Raw genomic sequence first — 20,085 nt, 5'->3', positions numbered from 1 at the left:
TTTGAACTTTTAAATTTACTTCTCTAACTTCCTATATCAACATATTCAAATATGATTTAATTCTAAAAAAATTTACTATAACAACTTAAAAGGAAATTCTATACAATATCCTTTTAAGTGTCCTAGAAAATTTGACTATATCTATTAAATAACTCATTAAGAAATCTTGTTTTTTACAGGAATGTTTCCACTCTAAGGTAAAAATACTAATTTTGTAGAATATTTTTGTTATTCTCAAAATCTATATTGTACCTGAGACCATATAAATAGCTAAGGTTTCTCCCTAGCAATCGAAGATTTGTCCTTTGTGGAACTCACGTCAAAGCCATGTCTATTGAAGAATCTTCCAATGGGAGCCTCTCAGTGGAATTTAGGCATTTGGTAAGTTTGGCAGTAAATTTACATAGGCTAATAATACAGTATTTTATTGTGCTTCATAGGTGAGATTAAGGGCAATAGTGAGATGCAAAACATGCCATTGCTGAAACAATAGAAAGAACACTGAAATTTTTTAGTTTTAAAGTTTTAATTTGAATACTTTTTAATTTATCTTATTTATCATATTTTATTATCATCAATTAGTTATTAGGACCAATTAGAGGTTTTTTTGAGAGTCTGGGGCTTGAACTCAGGACCTGGATACTGTCCCTGAGCTTCTTTTGCTCAAGGCTAGTGCTCTATAACTTGATCCACAGTGCCACTTATTGCCTTTTCTGTTTATGTGGTCCTGAGGAATCAAACCCAGAGCCTCATGCATGTTAGCAACTAAGCCACTTTTCCAGCCCATGAGTTTTTTTTGAGAAAAATTTACAATAATTGTTATATACAGAGGGGTTACAGTTACATAAGTCATGTAATGAGTACATGTCCTTTTGAACAGTGTCACCCACTATTTTGTTCTCTCTGTTTTCCCCTATGGCTCCCCTCCCCACAAATTTGTATAGTTAATTTCCAATATAGTGTCTAGTGATATCACTGCTGAACTGTTTCACCCTTTGTCCCAAATTTCTGTGCTGCCCCTTCCCCTCTCCAAATCAAATAAACTTACATACAAGACAAAGGGCACAGAAATGAAGTACAGCAATAAAAGAGAATAAAATAAGGAAAAAAGAAACAAAACCATAAAAAGTACAATAAAAAATCCCTTGCTTCCATTTTTTAGAGTTCATTTAGATAAGTACCATTTTATATGGCCATATGCACACAGTTATTGAGATCTTGTGATCCTCTCCTAGGAATATCCTCCTTTGGTCATGCTGCTTGACTGTTTATAGTGCTGTTTAATTAATCATGCCCAAGAGTAATTATTTGTCTTTTACTATCCATTGGGCTAACTTGTAGATTTATAGGCACATTCTAATTATTACAAAGGAGGGAAACAATGCAACCTATGATTTTTTGGGGGGGGCGGTTCTGGTTTATTTTGCTTAGGATGATATTTTCCAAGTCTTTCCATTTCCTTACGAATGGGGCAATGTAATTTTTTTCTGATGGAAGCATAGAATTCCATTGTGTATATATACCACATTTCTTGATCCATTCATCCCCTGGGGGCATCTGAGTTGATTCCATATCTTAGCTATGTAAACAATGCTGCAATGAACATGATTGTACTGGAGGTTTTAGTGCGGACTGGTTTGTGGTCATTTGGATAAATGCCCAGGAGTGGAATTGCTGGGTCATTGGGAAGTTTCATGGTTAGTCTTTTGAGGAACCTTTATACTGCTTTCTAGAGGGATTGAACAAATTTACATTTTCACCAACAGTTTAGTAGTGTTCTCTTTTGGCCAAATACCCTCCAGCATCTGTTATTGTTAGATTTCATGCTAATGACCATTCTAACTGGAGTGAGATGGAATCTCAATGTTGTTTGGATTTGCATTTATTTTATGGTTACAGATGTTGACTATCTCTTCATGAAAAACACTGGATTTTAATGCAGTCTGAGTTCTTAACAATAGTGATAGTACCTAAGTCTATGTAGTTGTTGGTCTTTACACTTGGATGATCTGTCTTAAAATGAAAGGGCAACCTTGAGTTCATTTTTTAAAACTTCCCCAAGTAACTACATCCAGTAACAACGTGTATGGTTGAAAGTCTCATTTTAGAACAGCTTGGGCAAACAGCATATCCCAGGCATGTTTGCTTTGTCATGTCTAGAAAGTTCTGACCCAGTTTCATCCTGCTGCTGTTTGTGTTTACCACTTCCTTTTGACCTGGTGTTCTCTTCCTGTCATCTTTTTAATTCTTTTCAAGTTTTTAGATTCTTAAAGGTTCTACTGGTGTTCCTGCCGAAAACGTCACTATTTGGTTTACTGGCATGTAGTAGAACATTATCTGAATGTTAGGGTAGCATCTCTAATAAAACCTTTTTTCTAAAAGATAAAGTTTTGGTTAACAGAACAGTATCTGACTATACAAACTTATACCACAGCTTTTTGTTTTTTTATTTGGGTTTGGTTTGGTTTTTATTACTTATTTATATAGAATCCTACATAAGCAACAAGGTCAGGTTCACTGAGTTAGAAGACATCTTACTTACTGATCTAGAAATCAAACTGTGACCAAGAAAATGCTAGCAGTAGCCTGGATGCTTCTCCATCTAAACCCTGTTGTTTTCTTTTCCAAAGCAACCAAAGGAAATGAAGTCCAGTGCTGGAAATAAAGGAAATGAGGTAGGAAATACTTCCTTTTCAAGAATTCTTCCAGAAGTAGAATCCTGTAATATTTTATTTTTACAAACATCTTAAATTGCTCCATTTTACTTAAAAATAAGTCCATTATAAATAACATTTGGTAATTGTTGACAACACAGAATATTTTTAAAGGAGAAAGTAAAAAGAGCATAACACTTTCCAAAAAAATCATTTTTAAGCTTTCAGTACACATCATTAGTGTTTTACTTATGTATTATTTTTAAAATGTGTCATGTGCATTGTTTCATAGTCTTGTGTTTGACGTAGCAAATTCGTGTTGAATAGCTTCATGTTGACGTAGCATTCGTGTTCTTAATGTATCCATAGCTTTACTCTTAACAGTTTATGTTTATTTGTGTTTATTTTTATAGATATGCCATAATTTTATCCAGTTATCCAGAATAGTAAAGTATCCTAAAAATCACTGAATTTCTCTTGGATTAGGGGTAAAACTAAAAAGTAATGATCTACTATGTGAAAAATCACTGATGAGAACAATCCTACTGATTCATTGTATCGATTATCTTGTGTTCTCCCATGTATCTTTCACCAGATCAATAAAGATCTACTGACCAGTCAACAGATGACCGAGTGGTCAAATGTTGAATTATAGCTGACCTTGAAAATCACCCACAGATCTAGGACATTTTCTATGTGATCTACATGCTATATATTCAGAAGTAGGAAACCTGGGTATGGGTAGTGACAGAAAATGTGATCTCTGGCAAATGGCTGGATGGAGAAATGTTTTTTTACTTCTGGCTCAGTCTGTATGGATCCAATCTTCTGGCTTTACAATCACAGCTGCTAGGATTATACATCTATGATTTGGAGAGGGGTAGGGGCAGCACAGGAATGTGGGACGAAGGATGAAACAATTCAGCAGTGGTAGTTGGAAATTAACTATACAAGTTTAGGGGGAGGAAGATGGGAAGGGAAAATGGAGAGAACAAAGTAGTGGGTGACACTCTTCAAAAGGAGATGTATTCATTCTCTGAATATCACCTTTACAAATACATAAGTTTAACCTATACACTTAAAAATTAATAATAATGTATCTCAGGTTGCCTAAGTAAAAATGAAAGAAATACTAAAATCGTCAATAAATAAACCTACCAGCCAACAACTTCTAATCTATTACACACCCCCACAAAACCACAAGTATCTATCACAAAAAAGTTTCAGGTGCTGCTATTTTCCCTTCTGAAAATTCTTCATTGCCATGCATGTATATTAAAAAACATTTACCAATTATCATAGCCTCATCAAAGACGAGCTGTTCTGTTTTTTTCTCTCAATAGAATTGGTACTTATGATATAACCCTAAGCAAGTTTATTTTGCCAAAGATGCATATGATCAGAGCTCTTGAGTCTGAAGATGTTCTAGTGAGAAAAATAAATGAGAAATTCTTCCACATACAGGTTTTCTAAATCACCTAGTTAAAAATTAGCATATTCTAGATAATAGTTTTATTCATCTCACTGGAATTTTGACCTACATTGTCATTTAGTTTACTCCTGTGAATATTATTGTTATGTATGAGTTTGATCAAGCTAAACACAATTATTCTGAACTTTTCTTAACACACAAAAAAAGTCTACAAAAATCCAATGGGAATATATCTGAATACAACTCTGGCAGTATATTATCTTGATAAAAAAAAATAAAATCAAAACCTTTATTTGGATTTCTCTAGAGACAGAAATCTAAATCATCTCCCACTACAGGAAAAAGACTGCCTTATTAATTCTGTCTAGTAATATTGCACTGAATTTATTTCTTGATAACAAAATCATTCAGTCGTGGAATGTCTTTGTTTCTTCCCTTTTTTATAGGTCAGGTTTGCTAAAGCAGGTTCATTGTGTATTAAGCTATTCTTTGAGCTCCCCCTATTGACAGAACTCTAGTATGACTTCCAGGTACATTTAAAATAAGCCAGACTTGAAGCTGTTTTATGTGTTGTAGAAGCTGTTGACCATTTATAAAACAAGCAGATTAGCCACATATTATAGATGTGGCTGATTAGTAAGAATGATCAAAGGAAAATCAGGAAAAGTGCAAGAGAATTGGGATAAGTAAGTTCATAAATCCATGAGGCTGGGATTGTGGAAATAAATTTCAAGGAACGGGAAGTTATTGCTTCTTTGTGAGCTTCGACAGCAAGAACACAGAGCCAGCTAAGAACTTAATAAATCTTCGTGATCATTACAATACACTAGGACCTGAATTAAGATCTTTCCTAATGTTGACTTATGTAACTTTTATTTTAACTCTATGAAGTAGAGGTAAGGTAAACAGGCACAGAGTGGTCATACAGCTTATGCATACAGCTTATGGATTTAGTAGTAGGACCAAGATTCAAACTTTTGAACCATGGGCAGTATGGTTCCATGCAAATTCCAGGATTAGAAAACCATTGGAGTTTGATCTCTAGGCTTTTTCTTGCTCAGCAGATACTCTACCTTGAGCCACACACCCAACCTACTTGTCATTTAAATTTTTTTTTAAAGGACCAGATCCCATAGATGAGAGAAATACTTGTCTTTCATCAACATCATCTGTTGATGGTCACTTAGGAGGACCTCAAGGGGTTTTTTGTTTATTTTGTATTGTTGGGGTAATGTAGATAGGGGTGATAGTTACATTCACCAGATAGGAGATGCATTACTTCTCACACACTGATACCCCTTCTCATGTTTTTGTCCCCATTTCCCTCCCCCCAGCTCTTCCAAATCATCTTGTTTTCCCCTTTCCCTTTCCTATTTCAAATAAACATATATACAATATACTAGGTAACAAAGTCAGATACAGTAACCACATGAGGTCATCCATTAGAAGAAAAAAAGAGAAATGAAATAACATAGTACATTAAGAACAACAACCACACAAGTTAAACCTCTTGTTTCCATATCCTAGAGATCCTTCCATTTAGTCTCTATCATCCTATATGAACTTATGTACCTAGGTTTTGAGCTATTGTAATCCTCTGCTAGGAGAGTCCTAGATGTGTACTAATTATTACAAATGAGAGAAACCATTGAGCCTATGTTCCTTTGGGTCCAGCTTACTTCACTTAATATGAGTTTTTCCAATTCTTTCCATTTCCTTATGAATGGGGCAATGTCATTCTTTCTGATGGCAGCATAAAACTCCATTATGAATAATTACCACATCTTGTTGATCCAATCATCTATGGAGGGGCATCTGGATTGGTTCCATATCTTTGCTATGGTAAAAAGTGCTGCAATGAACATCATTCTGCTAGTGGATTTAGTATGTCCTTGTTTCTGGACATTTGGATAAATGCCAAGTACTGGAATTGCTGTGTCATAGGGGAGCTCTTTTGGGGAATCGCCATACTGCTTTCCATAGTGGTTGAATGAGTTTACACTCCCACCAACAGTATGGTAATGAGAGGATCTCAAGTTTTGATTAATGTGAATTATACTGCTATAAATATAGATAGATGTATAGGTATTTCGGAAGTATATTGATTTACGTGCCTTCAGAAATATGTCCAAGAGTTGTATAACAGTTGGTAACTGTCACAGGGTAGTGCTATCTAGTTCTATAGTTGTTCGTTAATTTGCTTGTGCTGTTACTAGGGCTTCAACCCACAAAAAAATCCAACAGGAATGTCTCTGAATACAACTCACTGCCTCACATTCTCCCTTGTCTTTTTCCACTCATGGCTGGCACCTACCACTTGAGCCATACCTCCACTTTCATATCTTTAGTTTCTGAAAGAATTCCACGCTGATTTCCATAGTGACTGCACTCATTTACATCAAAAGGGAAGAAGAGTCTCTCCCCCCACATCTTCAGCAGTGTTTGTTGTTTTCTAGCAGATCGCCATGATCAGCGAGACTGCTATTGCAAAATACTTACTTATTCCAAAGGGATTCGATGCGATCCCCATCAGATTTTCAAGGAAAATGTTAATCAAAAATACGATCATAAAATTAATATGGATACATGAAAGACACTGGACAGTGCAAACAATTCTGAGCAAAGAGAGCAATGCTGAAGGAATTTATAGTGCCTGATTTCAAATTATACTACAAAGCCATAGTAACAACAACAACAACAAATCCAGCATGTTATTGACACAGAAACAGAGATATAGACCAGCAGAACAGAAAATCCAGAAATATACCCATAAAGTGACAGCTATCTGATTAACAACATAGATGCCTTGAACAAATGGTACTAGAGACTGCATATCCACGTGTAGAAAACTGAACCTAGATTCCTCTTTTTAGCTCTGTACAAAAATCAATTCAAAATGGGTTTTGAAACTTTGAGGTTACTACAGAAAAACATAGAGGGAAACATTTCAAAGTACAGGTATAGGCAAAGGCTTTCCAAAAGATTCCAACAGCTCCAAAAATACACAGAAATTGAAAAATGAGATTGCATCAAATTAAAGATCTTCTACATAGCAAAGAAAACAACTACCAGAAGGAAGGGATACCTACAGAATAGGAGAAAATCTTGGCCAATTTTTCATTAAAAAAGGAAATAGTATCCATGATTATAGAGCACTCAAAAAATTAAGCACCGAAAGAACCAATAGTCGAATTAATAAATGAGCTCATTAAAGAAAAAGTAAAAATTGCCAGTAACTACACGAGGCATGAGGCATCAGAAAAATCAAATCAAAACTACACTGAGATTCTGTCTCATGAGTCAGAAGGGCATAACAAAGGAAATATTTTAAAAAATCCTAAACACAAATTAGTCCAATTACTATGAACAGAAGTGAAAAAATTCAGAGACAACAGTAAGCCCTGAGTTCACACACACACACACACACACACACACACACACACACACGTAAAATGAAAAGGGTAACAATTTGTAGGAGAAAGGGACATGTGGAAAATTCAAGGTGAGAGTGAATATAACCAATATATACTATATGCATCTATGAACATGTCACAGTGAAACCCATGGGTTTTGTGGTGGTACTGGGGTTTTAACTTAGCTTCATCTTGCTAGGAAACTGCTCCACCATTGATTTACAAAAATAGCTGACTTATATAATTAATATAAACTGTAAAAAGGAAGGTAGGGGAAGGGAGAAAGGGAGGATGTGAGATGGAAAATAAGAAGGAAGGAAAAAGGGGAGAAAAAAAAGGAGAAGAGGGAAGAAGGGAGAAGGGGAAAGAGAGAGACAAAGAGAGACAGAGACAGACAGACAGACAGACAGACAGACAGACAGAGACAGAGAGAGAGACAGAGACAGAGAATAGTATCTAACTTGATTCTTAGCCTTCTGTGTCCACCTGCCACACACCTGACTGAGACATAACCTTTTCAAAAAATCTGGGCATTTCCTCTTCTGATGTCAGGTTCCCATTACATTTTATGTGAATAATATGTGAACTTCTTACTTACACCAACTACCTACTCCCAACTTCGTGTTCCTCTGTTCTACTTTTATGGTTGTAAGAACTCTGGACAGATATGTATTCATGAATGAGAATAGACTAAGGTGCCCAGGAATAATAGATACCTAAGCTCACACTCTGAACTTCCTTAAAATTGTAGGTGCCTGTGACTGACTGGGACTAGCCTGCAAAAGGCTACCTGTCAGGATGTCTGAGGGCTCTCCTGGCTTTAGATTTAGTAAAGAGAGAAAAAAATCACGACATGTTGTTTCTAGAAAATCCAGAAAATCCAAACATGTGCCTTAGCACTGCCTCTTGCACTGAGGAACTGGGGTGACACATGGAATTCTGGGTTTCTCTTCCTGCTACCATCAGGACAGTTGTATGCATTTTTGTTTTTGTTTGTTTGGTTGGTTCTGTTTTCATTTTTGTTGGTTCTAGTGTTTGAACTTAGGGCCTCATACATGCTTTGGCTTTATTGCTCATAGCTGGCACTTTACAAGTTGAGCAATGTACAATGTATTTAAATGTACAGTGTATTTTTTTTGCCAGTCCTAGGCCTTGAACTCAGGGCCTGGGCACTGCTATTGGGCTTTCTCAAGGCTAGAGCTCTACCACTTGAGCCACAGCATCATTTCTGGCTTTTTTCTATGTATGTGGTACCGAGTAATCGACCCAGGTTTTTGCGCATGCTAGGCAAGCACTGTACCACCAGGCTAAAATCCAGCCCTTAAAATGTACAATATATTTTTGGGAAATAAAAAAAGAAGTTGAAACCCATCGGATGAGACAATCTCTGAAGCCATTTAGATTAAGGTTTTATAATCCTAGAAAGTGCAACATGGAGGTAGGGCCTTTAGAGTGTGTGTGTGTTTAAGGATTTGTTTTGAAATTTCTCAGCCCTTCTGGAGAGTCTGTCAATATAAACTGCTACAAAAATCAAGATTAGCAAACTCTACTCTTACTGATGTATTTTTTTTCAGGGTAGAGTCACAATGAAAAATGACTCCATCACCTAGACACTCTAGTGGCCAGACTCTGAAACATCAGTCTATACTTGTAAACATTCCCGGGAAATAACCTTTCCCAGGAGGTCTTTATCACATAGAGAACCTGCTAGAGTGATTACTGACATGTGAAAACTGTTTGAATAAGGAAGCTGGGATTGCAGTCTCTCCAGTTTGCTCTTTGTCAGTAGACTTAACTGATAAATGACGGTTTTAGCCACAGACTGAAGTGTTGGGTGATTCTGTTTACGTGCTGAAAAGTCATGAACCACAAAGAAGCTATTAGTAAAGCCTGGGTGACTTGAGTTTCATTTAACAAAATAGCCAAACAGATGCTCTTTCAAGGTTCAGTGTTCTCACACTACTCACTCCCCAAGAAGCCCAAGCGTTTCACAGGAAGTCGCTTTCTTTCTAAACTAACAGAATGAATTGTAGCTCTTTGTTGAGGGAAGAAATTAGTGCAAGAATAAGACTAAACATGCAGCCCTTTCAGACTGCAACATACATTCCATACCCTAATTTTACAGGTTAATCCCATTTGTCATGTTAATTTCCTATGATGCCATGATTACTGGCTATTTCTCATGTAAGTGCACTACTCCTTGTCTTCTGTTTCCCGGCATTGATCCCAGTGTCCAGCAAAAAAAAAATAGGGGCTCAATAACTATTATTAAATGATTTATTTTCGGTGTTATTTCTGGGGCTTGAACTCAGGGCCAGGCCACTGTCCCTGCGCATTTTATTTTCTTTCATTTTATTGTGCTCAAAACTAGCACTCTGCCTCTTGTGCCACAGCTTCATTTCTGGCGTTTTAGGTAGCTTACTGGAGATGAGTCTGCCTGGGTTGGACTGAAGTGCTCAGGAACAGCGCCCAGGCCCAGAGTTCAAGCTTGCATGTCTGATCCCCTGGCCCCGCAAAAAAAAAAAAAAAAAGTTCTTCAAGAAGTACTTACAAGAGTCTTAGATTTCTGTTCTAGGAACTAGAGATAGAGACTAAATATGCTTACTATTGACCATCACACTCAAGATTTCCTTGTCTTTCTCCAGATACAACCTCTTCACAAAGATATCTGTGGGGTTAGGGTGAAATGCTCATTCATTGAGTCCAGAATTTTCATTCCTGAAAGCCTTAAGCTCAGTTCAGGGACCTTGTAGGCCTTTGATCCAGGTCTACCCTCCCAAGCATAGATAGTAACATCAATACAAAGCTTGCTAGGTATAAGGGATGGCCTAGGAGGCACAGGTCCTTTACAGAGATCAAAGAGATGAGCTTTGGTTCAGGAAAGCCTATCTATGCCATGTTCCAGTGGGACATTGTAGAATCAACACTAATCAATTAGCTTATGATGGAGGCTATGTTTCAAAACAGAAGTTTTATAAGATAACTTTTAAAGATGTGGTAGTAGATCTCTGTACCTGAGGCCCCACAAATGTTCTGTACATCCTTTTAAATTAATTAATTTTTGCCAGTCTTGGGCCTTGAACTCAGGGCCTGACCACTGTCCTTGGGCTTTCTCAAGGCTAGTACTCTATCACTTGAGCCACAGCATCTTCTCTGGCATTTTTTGTGGTACCTAGGAAGCGAACCCAGGGCTTCTTGCATGCTAGGCAAGCACTCTACCATTAGGCCATACTCCAAGCCCCATTCTGTACATTCTTGTATAATCTATTCATCACTGAACTAGATGAGAGTGTAAATGTAAAATTATACTTGTGCATTCTTCCAATGTCTCAGTGCTTTGCATTGTTTAAACACTCACCTCATAAGGTAATAAGATTTTCTGTTGTTTTAAAATGCATGTTTCATGCACCTTAATAGTTAAACAAAAGCAAGCTACTTCATCTTATGCTGCTCATCCAAAGAAAGAGCAATTGATTACAACTCTCTGAGAGGGAGGGGGAACTATTTGATGTGATGCATTGAAAGTACTTTTGAAAAGATACTCTAAGGTATTTTCAGGCAGAATTTTCATTATGTATGGGTGACTCCAGTCTTCTCAATCTATCTCCATGCAGGCAATATAAGATTATCATAATGCTCTAGCTCAAAGGAGAGAAGAGATTTTTTTATTCTATACTTCTTTTAGGAACAAATTCTAATGTCATCATCACTGCTAATAAAGGCATCTGTAATTGTTATTCATATATTATGTGCCTTTTTTACATTACTGGGGTTTTGAACACAGGACCTCACACTTGCCATGCAGGTGGTATGCTGCTGAACAATGCTTATAGTCTTTTTATGTAAAAGCTATTTTGTATTGCAATTATCAAGAGAATATACAGAGGGTTTACCAGTTCATAAGTCAGGTAATCAGTACTTTGTTTTGGACAATGTTACCCTTTCCTTTGCTGCTAGTTTTTCCCTCCCATCCCCGTCCCTAAGTTGTACAGTTTATTTTCAACAATATCTACTGAGTACCACTTGTATATTTGTTCACCTTTGTTACTCCATTTCTGCCTCCCTTATCCCCTCCAAGGACAGAAAAATGAACAAGCAAGACAAAAAAACACTCTTGTTTCCATTTCCTGTCATTCATTTTGATAAATATGATTTTAGATGATGAGAGGTGCAGAGGCATTATGCCTTTAGGTTCCTCTCCTAAGAGCATCCTCTTTTGATCTCACTGTAAAGACTTTTTCTTGAAAAGACTTGGCTTGTGCAAATCAGTATCCAAGTGCTATCTAATTCATTACAGTTGACTGATGTCCTGCTTGTTTGTTATAGGTACCCTAATATATAAAATTCATTTTGTTTTCTGTCTTGTATTACATTTTCTTCTACATTCCTTATTTTTACATTTATATCAAATACGTGATCAGCATTAGTCTAATATTTATAATGAAGAACACTAAAAAGTACCTGAAAATTCTATTATGTGTGCTGGTTATTACAGATTCAAAGGTGAATGATAGGATCTGGCTATTTTATGGTGGGAACCTTTGTTCTGGTCAGCTTTTCAGATATCTTTGGCAATCTAAGCCAAACTGTGAACAATCCAGATATTCCTCAGGCAAAAGTCAAAGGCTTTCCCATAAATATTCCCAAGATCATTCTCTCATCAACTTGGCATTTCACTCCTGCCCCATGGTCTGACCTTGTGCCCATGGCATGCTAAGTGTTCATATAAAACCTCTACTTCATCATCTTCCAGAGTAAATCTCTTGTCCCCTGTGAAGGTCAAAGAGGGGTAGAGAATCCATTGGCTTCACATTGGTTAGGCTCTTAATGAGCCTTCTCTTCAGCTCCCTGTGGTCAACAGCTTCATAGCATCTCAGTGGTTTTCACCCCCATTGTACATTCCCCTGCCTCTCACTTGGGATATAGATGATAATTTTGCTTTTTTTTAGGAAACAAATAAGACATCAGCTGTCACCTTATTAAAGTTTTTGGAAAACACATGTATCTCAACTACCATGTTTAACCAGAAAATAATCTTGCTTTTTTTTCTGGGCAAAATTATTATGCTACCAAGAATTATTTTAGTATACCTACAAATGCAATTAAGATTTGGTAAATCCAGTGGACTAATTTTTTAAAAATTAGCATAAGGAACAATGTTACATTGCACCTAACAAGACTTTTAAAAGTCAGAAATCATCGCATTTGGGACACTTAAAATCACTCCATGCAAATAAAGATTTCTTAAAGTCTGTATTGTTTTAACAGGAAAAGTGCTCAATAATAAGAGGTGTTTGGGGACGTTTATTTTAAGGCTTATTAATTTGTAGAAACAAATCGAGTTTTAGCCTGTATGCATTTGTAGAAGTAGTGATGTTTTGCTTCCCCTGCAGGGCTGTCATATGGTGACTGAAGAGCTTCATTCCATCACCTTTGAAACACAGATCTGTCTCTACGGCCTCACCATAGATCTAGAGGTAGACCATCTGTCTGTTAATAATAGTTACTAATATTTTCAGGATTTGGAAAGCTTAGTTTTAGTATATTAATCCATGTGTTATTTTGTTTTGCATTATTCCATGCATTATTTTCAAAATGCAATATGTAAATAAACACTAATTAACATGCTATTCTGCTTACATATCAATGAGAAAAACACATGAGCATTGTAAATTTAATACAGGCTAAATAATTTGCTGCCAACATTGCATTTTTGCTTGTTTGTTTTCTGGATAATTTGAGTCATAAATGCTCAGTTGAATACTTAAAGAGATAGATCAGTATCCATAAAGTATATTTAAACATAAAATTTAAGTTATATTTACAAATCACTTCAAAGGAACGTTTCTCTGTATGGAGAAAAGTGGTAGAAACTGCATTGCCAGTGAGTTAACCATAGGTTGATTGATCCTCTCCTATTGTCACCATTGCTCAAAGACAAACACATTTTGGGAATTAAATTGAATGTGATTGATTATGAACTTTTTGGTGGTACTAAACTTTCCATTCAAAGCCTTGTGCTTGCTTGGCAGCACTCTACACTTTGAGGCCCACCTCCAAGCGTCACTATGAGCTTCATGAAGTCAGGACATATCAGCTTGTTTGCACACCATTTTCAGTTTACAAAACCCAGCACGTAGCAGTAGATGCCCAATATGTATTGAATAAACAAATTTGTATATGAGTGAAAGCATATCCTTTCACATATCATGATTGTTTTAGAATTCTGCTCTTCATTTTTACCGAATTTAAGCTATTTGTGGGCTCCTTTCTCATCTTTTATCCCTAAATTTCTGTTTCCATGAGCTGTTAAGTTCCCTGATTGAGTGTTTTACTGTCTACAGGAATCTGATGTGTATTGTTGGGAAGGGACTATTATAAATTGGTTAGCCTCCCAGCTTCAGCTGTGAAAGCCTGTTGATTTTTCACCAGGTAGAAAACTGCATTACCAATAAAACTAAATTGAGTCCTGGAGCTGCTAAGACAAAACAGCTCTAGCTCCTGCAGTACAATAAAACACCCACTGTTAGTGCCAATGTTAATTACTTGTTAGGTCATAATTTGAATGGACTGATTTATTCCAGAAATGGATTTGTCTCAGAAGAAAGATGGACGTAACATAGAAGGAAGACAGTTGCTAAATCAATAGAATCTGGATTAGTCAGTCACATTGGAGACAATAGGTGACATAAGGAAATATAAGCTATTTATGTGGTGTCATGTTTTGGGGCAGCTGCCCGACAGGCAACATGCTAAACTCTTAAAAGGATTCCTGTTCTATCTTTGCTGTGCTCTGATTTATATATGCTCAGAAAGTTCTACTTCCACAGTTGTTTTAGCAACCCAGTGGCATGGATATTAGGATGGAAAGAACAGAATGGGTTTCAGATGATCTTTTAGATAGCTGAGTGTAACATCAATGTACAGCAGAACTACCCATAATGACTGTTTGTTGTTCACTAGACCAGTTCATTACCTGTGGTGATGATTTCCAATGTCAGCCAGCTTCCTAATGCTTGGGCATCCATCATTTGGTACAATGTGTCAACCAACGATTCCCAGGTAGAGTTCCTATTCCTATATCACCTCTCCGTCTCTATGGTTAACTGTGTGTGTATCTGTCTGTGTTGTAGATGAGTGTGGATGTGTAGGCATGTGTTTATGGGTGGTTTTGTTTCCAGTTATATAGTTCCTCTCAGGCTATATTTAAAGTAACATGACCTGACATACTTAGATCCTTAGAGATTTCTGCTTAGCGAAAGTGAGAGACGGATATTGGTTATTTCTTCAGGTCTTGTCAGTCCCACCCCCATGTGTAAAACAAAGAGTTCTAAGGCCATCCTATGACCCCGTTAACTAGCCAGCAGGGAAATTCCTCGTTCCAGAATTTTATATCTAATTGCTGTCAGAATTTGATATCTGACCTCCTTAATTTATTCTGGACCTATCTTTTTCCATAGCTTTTCTCCAATGGTAGAGAATTAGTTCCAAATAAGTAACCAGAGTTTCCATCAATCTTGCCCTAACTATACTCTGACAGCATAATTTTTAAGTCAATTATCTATAGATTGTTATCCTTTCTAGGCTAACGCTTGGTTTTAGTGCCATCTAGTGGTTACTTGATATATTGACCAAAAATTGACTTCAAAGTGAACGTATTAATAGATGTCGATAATTAATAGATGCTCTTGTTACCAGTAAACCAGGAAGAGATTGGGGGGGGAGATGAGTCAGCACTTCTTGCTTTTCTCTTACAAAATCTCAATGTGTTGCCTTGGAAACCATTAAAGTCTAGAGAAAATAGGTCAAATGTAGATGACTATATTGCTTCTTTAACTCAATCCCTCGTTTCCTCCTCCACCCAAAATAAAACTCTTTCAGGTTAGGTTAGCACTAGAAACAAAAAATAACAATAACAGGTCTGTTCTAAGTGTATTTTCTTTTTAGTCCATTTTTCCTAGTAGAGAATATTTATGTAAAATGGCTCCATCCTATTCTTCCTTGGCTTCAGGTGCCCTGGCAGCAGAGTCAGATCAGTTCCAGAGAGGAAGGCTGCCTGAGCGATCTGTCCCTTGCCTCCTCTAAGCCTAAAGAGAAAGGAACAGAACTCATTATAGTCTATAAGGCCCAGAACAGCCCTTAAGATTAATTAGACTGATCTTAAGGAAAGTCTGCGAATGCTCACGATGCAGAGTCTGATATGGTAATACCCATGTCAGTACTGCAGATGCCCAATGTTTTTCCTTAATGCCACCCAACTTCTGATAAAGACATACATACTGCCTTCCAACAATTCTGAAATGTTTATTTGATCACTCAAATTAAGCACATTAATTTTTACCTGGATTTGGGGACTCATTTGCTTTGGGGAGGCATGTTTCATAAAATTAAAGACAGGAAAATGCTCCACAGATTCTATAATAATTTTTTACATAATAATTCAAGACTGACTGAGACCTCCATATCAACTGAACTGCATACTCCACCTAGAGGATTTTTAAATTAAAATAAAATGGAAACTTCTTTTGGATTAGCCATTCATAATGAATTTATTTACTTGACTGCATTTGGTCAAAAGGGCAGGGTGGGCATACTGTATTCAGTTTTCCTTCCGACACCAAGGCATAGGTGTGAAGACACACATGCCTGTGTTATTCCTACTGTAAGCCTGCACTTGGCTTTTTCCTGTAATAATCTGCTAGAAAGCCACGAGAGTCATCACACCAACAATTCTATCCTTACCCAGTTCCAACATGAATATCTGGAGGTCAAGATCATTTTCACTTCCTTAAAATAGAGTCAGAGCTTCATTACATTACCAAGTTGAACAACTAAATTTGGTTTACAAATTCTATCCTGCTTCAAAATCTAAGCTCTTAAACATGGACGACATTCTGTATCCTAGCCACTTTTCCAAACACCGTTCTCAGATACAAGGAAAACTGACTCCCTAGAAATCCTTCTCTTCCTATCTTTTTTGTTCATCGAAGGATGGCAGTGTCCATTTTTCCCCCATAATAAGTCAATTAAGCAAATGTTTCATTTAATATTGATATTACAAAAAATGAGCATCTCTCTAATCATATGTTGGGCAGTATTAATTACATCTATAACTGATATTGTTAATATTCCACAGAAAGTTCTTAGAAAAAGATAGAGTGTTGACTTGTATTACACTCAAAGAATAGAAAAAAGAAAGCACTGTAAGAAAAAAAGAGTCAGTCTTAAAAAGAATGAGTTTGCATTCTGTATTGTTAACTTAGATTGTCCCAGAATTTAAATTGAGAATCTAAATGTTGAATCACAGTCCTTTCTATGGAATTAACAAATATAATTATTATCCTAACTTTATTTCAGAACTTGGTTTTCTTTAATAATCCTCCATCTGCCACTTTAAGTCAACTCTTGGAAGTGATGAGTTGGCAGTTTTCATCATATGTCGGTCGTGGACTTAATTCAGATCAACTCAATATGCTTGCAGAAAAACTTACAGGTAAGAGCAAGAAGACAGAAAATTTACCTATGAGCATGCAAATGTTTCACAGATCCAGAATGACATTACTACTATTATCCATAGAAGTGATTATCAAATGCCTCCTGTGATGCCTGGCACAGAATTGTTATATTATCTTAAATTCTCCCAAAAGTTCTTAACAATTTATATTATTTTATCCATTTTATAGATGAAGTGTTGAGGTTATGTGACTGCCATATTGATTGGCTGGAACATAATAGAACAACCCTACATTTCTATTCTGCATTTGTTTCCAGGGTACTTTTAATACACTTCCACTAAATATGCTGTGGAATTTACAGTGACTTGATTTTTTTGTATTTTTTATTGTAATTAATAGAAGGGTTACATTATATTCACCAGATAGAAGGTATATTACTTCACAAACATTGATACCCTTTCTCATGACATGGTCCCCATTTCCCTCCCCTCTCCCCTTGCTCATTTTGATTTCCCCCCTTCCCTATCCAATTTCAAATAACCAATTAAGCACATATAAAATATATCAGATAACAAGGTGAAATATTGTAACAATATGATGTAACTAAGGGATAGAAAAAGAGATGAGAGATAACATAGTACATTAAGGATAACAATCACTCATTATATGGCTTTTGTTTCTATATCCTGGAGGTCCTTACATTTAGTCTCATAGTATTTGGTCTTATGTCTCTAGATTTTGTTCTATTGTAAATCTCTGCTAGAAGAGCCCAAGGTTTCTACTGATTTTGACAAATGAGGGAGACTTTTGGGCCTATGTTCCTTTGAGTCTGGCTTACTTCACTTAATATGACTTTTTCTAAGTCTTTCCATTTCCTTACAAATGGGGTGATGTCATTCTTTCTGACAGCAGCATAGAATTCCATTGTGTACAAATACACATCTTGTTGATCCACTCATCAACTGAGGGACATCTGGGTTGGTTCCATATCTTTGCTATGGTAAATAGTGCCGCAATGAACATCGTTGTGCTAGTAGCTTTAGTATGTCCTTGTTTCTAGACAAGTGGGTAAATGCCAAGAAGTGGAATTGCTGGGTCATAGGGGAGCTCTATGTTTAGTCTTTTGAGGAACTGCCACACTGCTTTCCATAGTGGTTGAATGAGTTTGCACTCCCTCCTGGCCACATCCCCTCCAGCATCTGTTGTTATTAGTTTTCTTGATCCTGGCCATTCTAACTGGAGTGAGGTGGAATCTTAGAGTTGTTTTGATTTGCATTTCTTTTATGGCCAGAGATGTTGAGCATTTCTTCATGTGTCTATAGGCCATTTTTGTTTCTTCTTCAGAGAAGACTCTCTTTAAGTCTTTGGCCCATCTTTTAATGGGATGGTTGTTTCTTTGAAGATTAGTTTTGGAGTGATTCAATTTTTTGAGCTGTTGATATATTTTAGATATGAGGCCTTTGAGTGACTTGATCTTTTATGTCTTAGTTGACATTAACCAACTGGAAAATGGCTTCTTCCTTCACCAAAATTAAAGATAATAATAATTTAACTCTGCATATCAAGAAAGTGTCAACTGTGAATGAGAGTTCTGGAATTGAAAAATAGAGTCAGTGGGGTGATACGACTAACTATATAGACCAGGATTTCCTTTAAAATTTTTAAAGATTATCTGTATTTCGACAAGTCTAGTGTGAACACATTTAGCACCACAAAGATTCATACTGGATCTGCATGCACAAAACTAGAGCAAAAAAAGCATTTGTAGAATTAAGTGGACCAAGGCAATTTGTGTGGTGAGGGAGAAGGGGAATGCCATTGGCACTTATCTGATCTATGAGAACTCACATAAATAAGGACTTTGGGAAACCTTATGAAATTTGCTTTATGTGATTATCTTTCTTGATCCTTATTTAATGCCCTAACAACAACAATAGTGCATATAAATACTCATTGATGCGTGAAGAAAGCTTTTAAATACAGTAACTGATACATTTATATCCATGCAAATATAGTATAGGTAACACCCATATCCTTAAAAATCTTGATTGAATTTTTCCATATTGGTCTAATTTCCTTAAAATTTTAGATAGACAATTTTATACCATTTCCCTGTGCTGTATAGAAACAGCTGATGGCTGTTTATTGAAAAGACTCCTGGTAAGGTAGCAGTACCTAATTTATATCATTTTGTTTGATATAGCATTTATTCACAATCACTACTCTGCTCTTACTGTTTCTGATAAGAGATATATTCATGTCATCATAACTAGTCCTATGTTTATTATTGACTCATAGAGTGGCTTCCTTTCTCCCCCTCTGACTCTCAATAATCTGCCCATTCATGGAATTTCCTAAAGCCACTGTTAACTGTTCCCTCAAAAAACTTTGTTTCTAGATAATGAATGTCATAGTATCAAGAATGATGTATCTGTATCACACATAGCACTCAGGTCACTGTAAACACCTAGCATTTGCTTAAGAAACTCTTGAAAAAGAGAAAAGAAAAACTTAAATTAGGCTCACTACTGAGGACTTTTAACAATTTTTTTCCTTTCATTTTAGTTCAGTCTAACTACAGTGATGGTCACCTCACCTGGGCCAAGTTCTGCAAGGTACAAAGAGGGGAAGGAGAATATCATAAAGATACTGTTTGTGTTTTGTTTAAATGTTTATTAGCATAACTTAAGTGTACAAAGGGGTTTTGTTATATTTATGACATGTACGACATATATTTTGATCAATTTCACCTCATCTATTATTATTCTCTCTTAACTACCCTCACAATTCCTCTTCCTTTCTTGAAGTTTTTTTAGTGGATTTTATTGTACTATTTGCTATGCAATGTTCATTTCCTATCGCTGTCTATAATATTCTATATTATTCAGTTTTTTATCACTATCTTCTTTCCTTTATCCTTTATCCTGCTACCTCACAAATAGTTCTCCTTTCACAGTCTTGTCATATTATTGATTAAGGTCAAGATTCCTCACACAAGTAAAATCATGTGACATATATATGTTTCTAAGATTAGTTTGTTTCCTCTAACATGATGATCTCAAGTTCCATATATTCTTCTTATAGGAAATTTAATTTCATTCTTCTTCATGTTTGAATAACTATATTATCAT

At 36.2% G+C, this 20,085-nt stretch overlaps 1 protein-coding gene across 4 annotated transcripts in view; it reads left to right on the top strand.

Annotated features, from left to right (window-relative positions):
- Stat4 (signal transducer and activator of transcription 4) overlaps positions 1-20,085 on the top strand; it is a 116,457-nt gene that overhangs the window by 90,156 nt on the left and 6,216 nt on the right. For 2 of the 4 annotated variants that reach the window (XM_090354500.1, XM_090354503.1), the window contains 7 exons: positions 180-197; positions 276-381; positions 2,631-2,675; positions 12,893-12,976; positions 14,463-14,561; positions 16,857-16,992; positions 19,520-19,569. In XM_090354500.1, the coding sequence (XP_090210626.1) occupies positions 180-197; positions 276-381; positions 2,631-2,675; positions 12,893-12,976; positions 14,463-14,561; positions 16,857-16,992; positions 19,520-19,569 (538 nt within the window). The remainder of the gene's footprint in view (positions 1-179; positions 198-275; positions 382-2,630; positions 2,676-12,892; positions 12,977-14,462; positions 14,562-16,856; positions 16,993-19,519; positions 19,570-20,085) is intronic. The other 2 variants (XM_090354501.1, XM_090354502.1) reach the window with 2 other exon arrangements.

This window comes from Megascapheus bottae, chromosome 21 (genome assembly GCF_031878675.1).
Source record: "Megascapheus bottae isolate mThoBot1 chromosome 21, mThoBot2.hap1, whole genome shotgun sequence".
Taxonomy (NCBI): Eukaryota; Metazoa; Chordata; class Mammalia; order Rodentia; family Geomyidae; genus Megascapheus; species Megascapheus bottae.
This window is presented reverse-complemented; position numbering and strand designations above follow the sequence as displayed.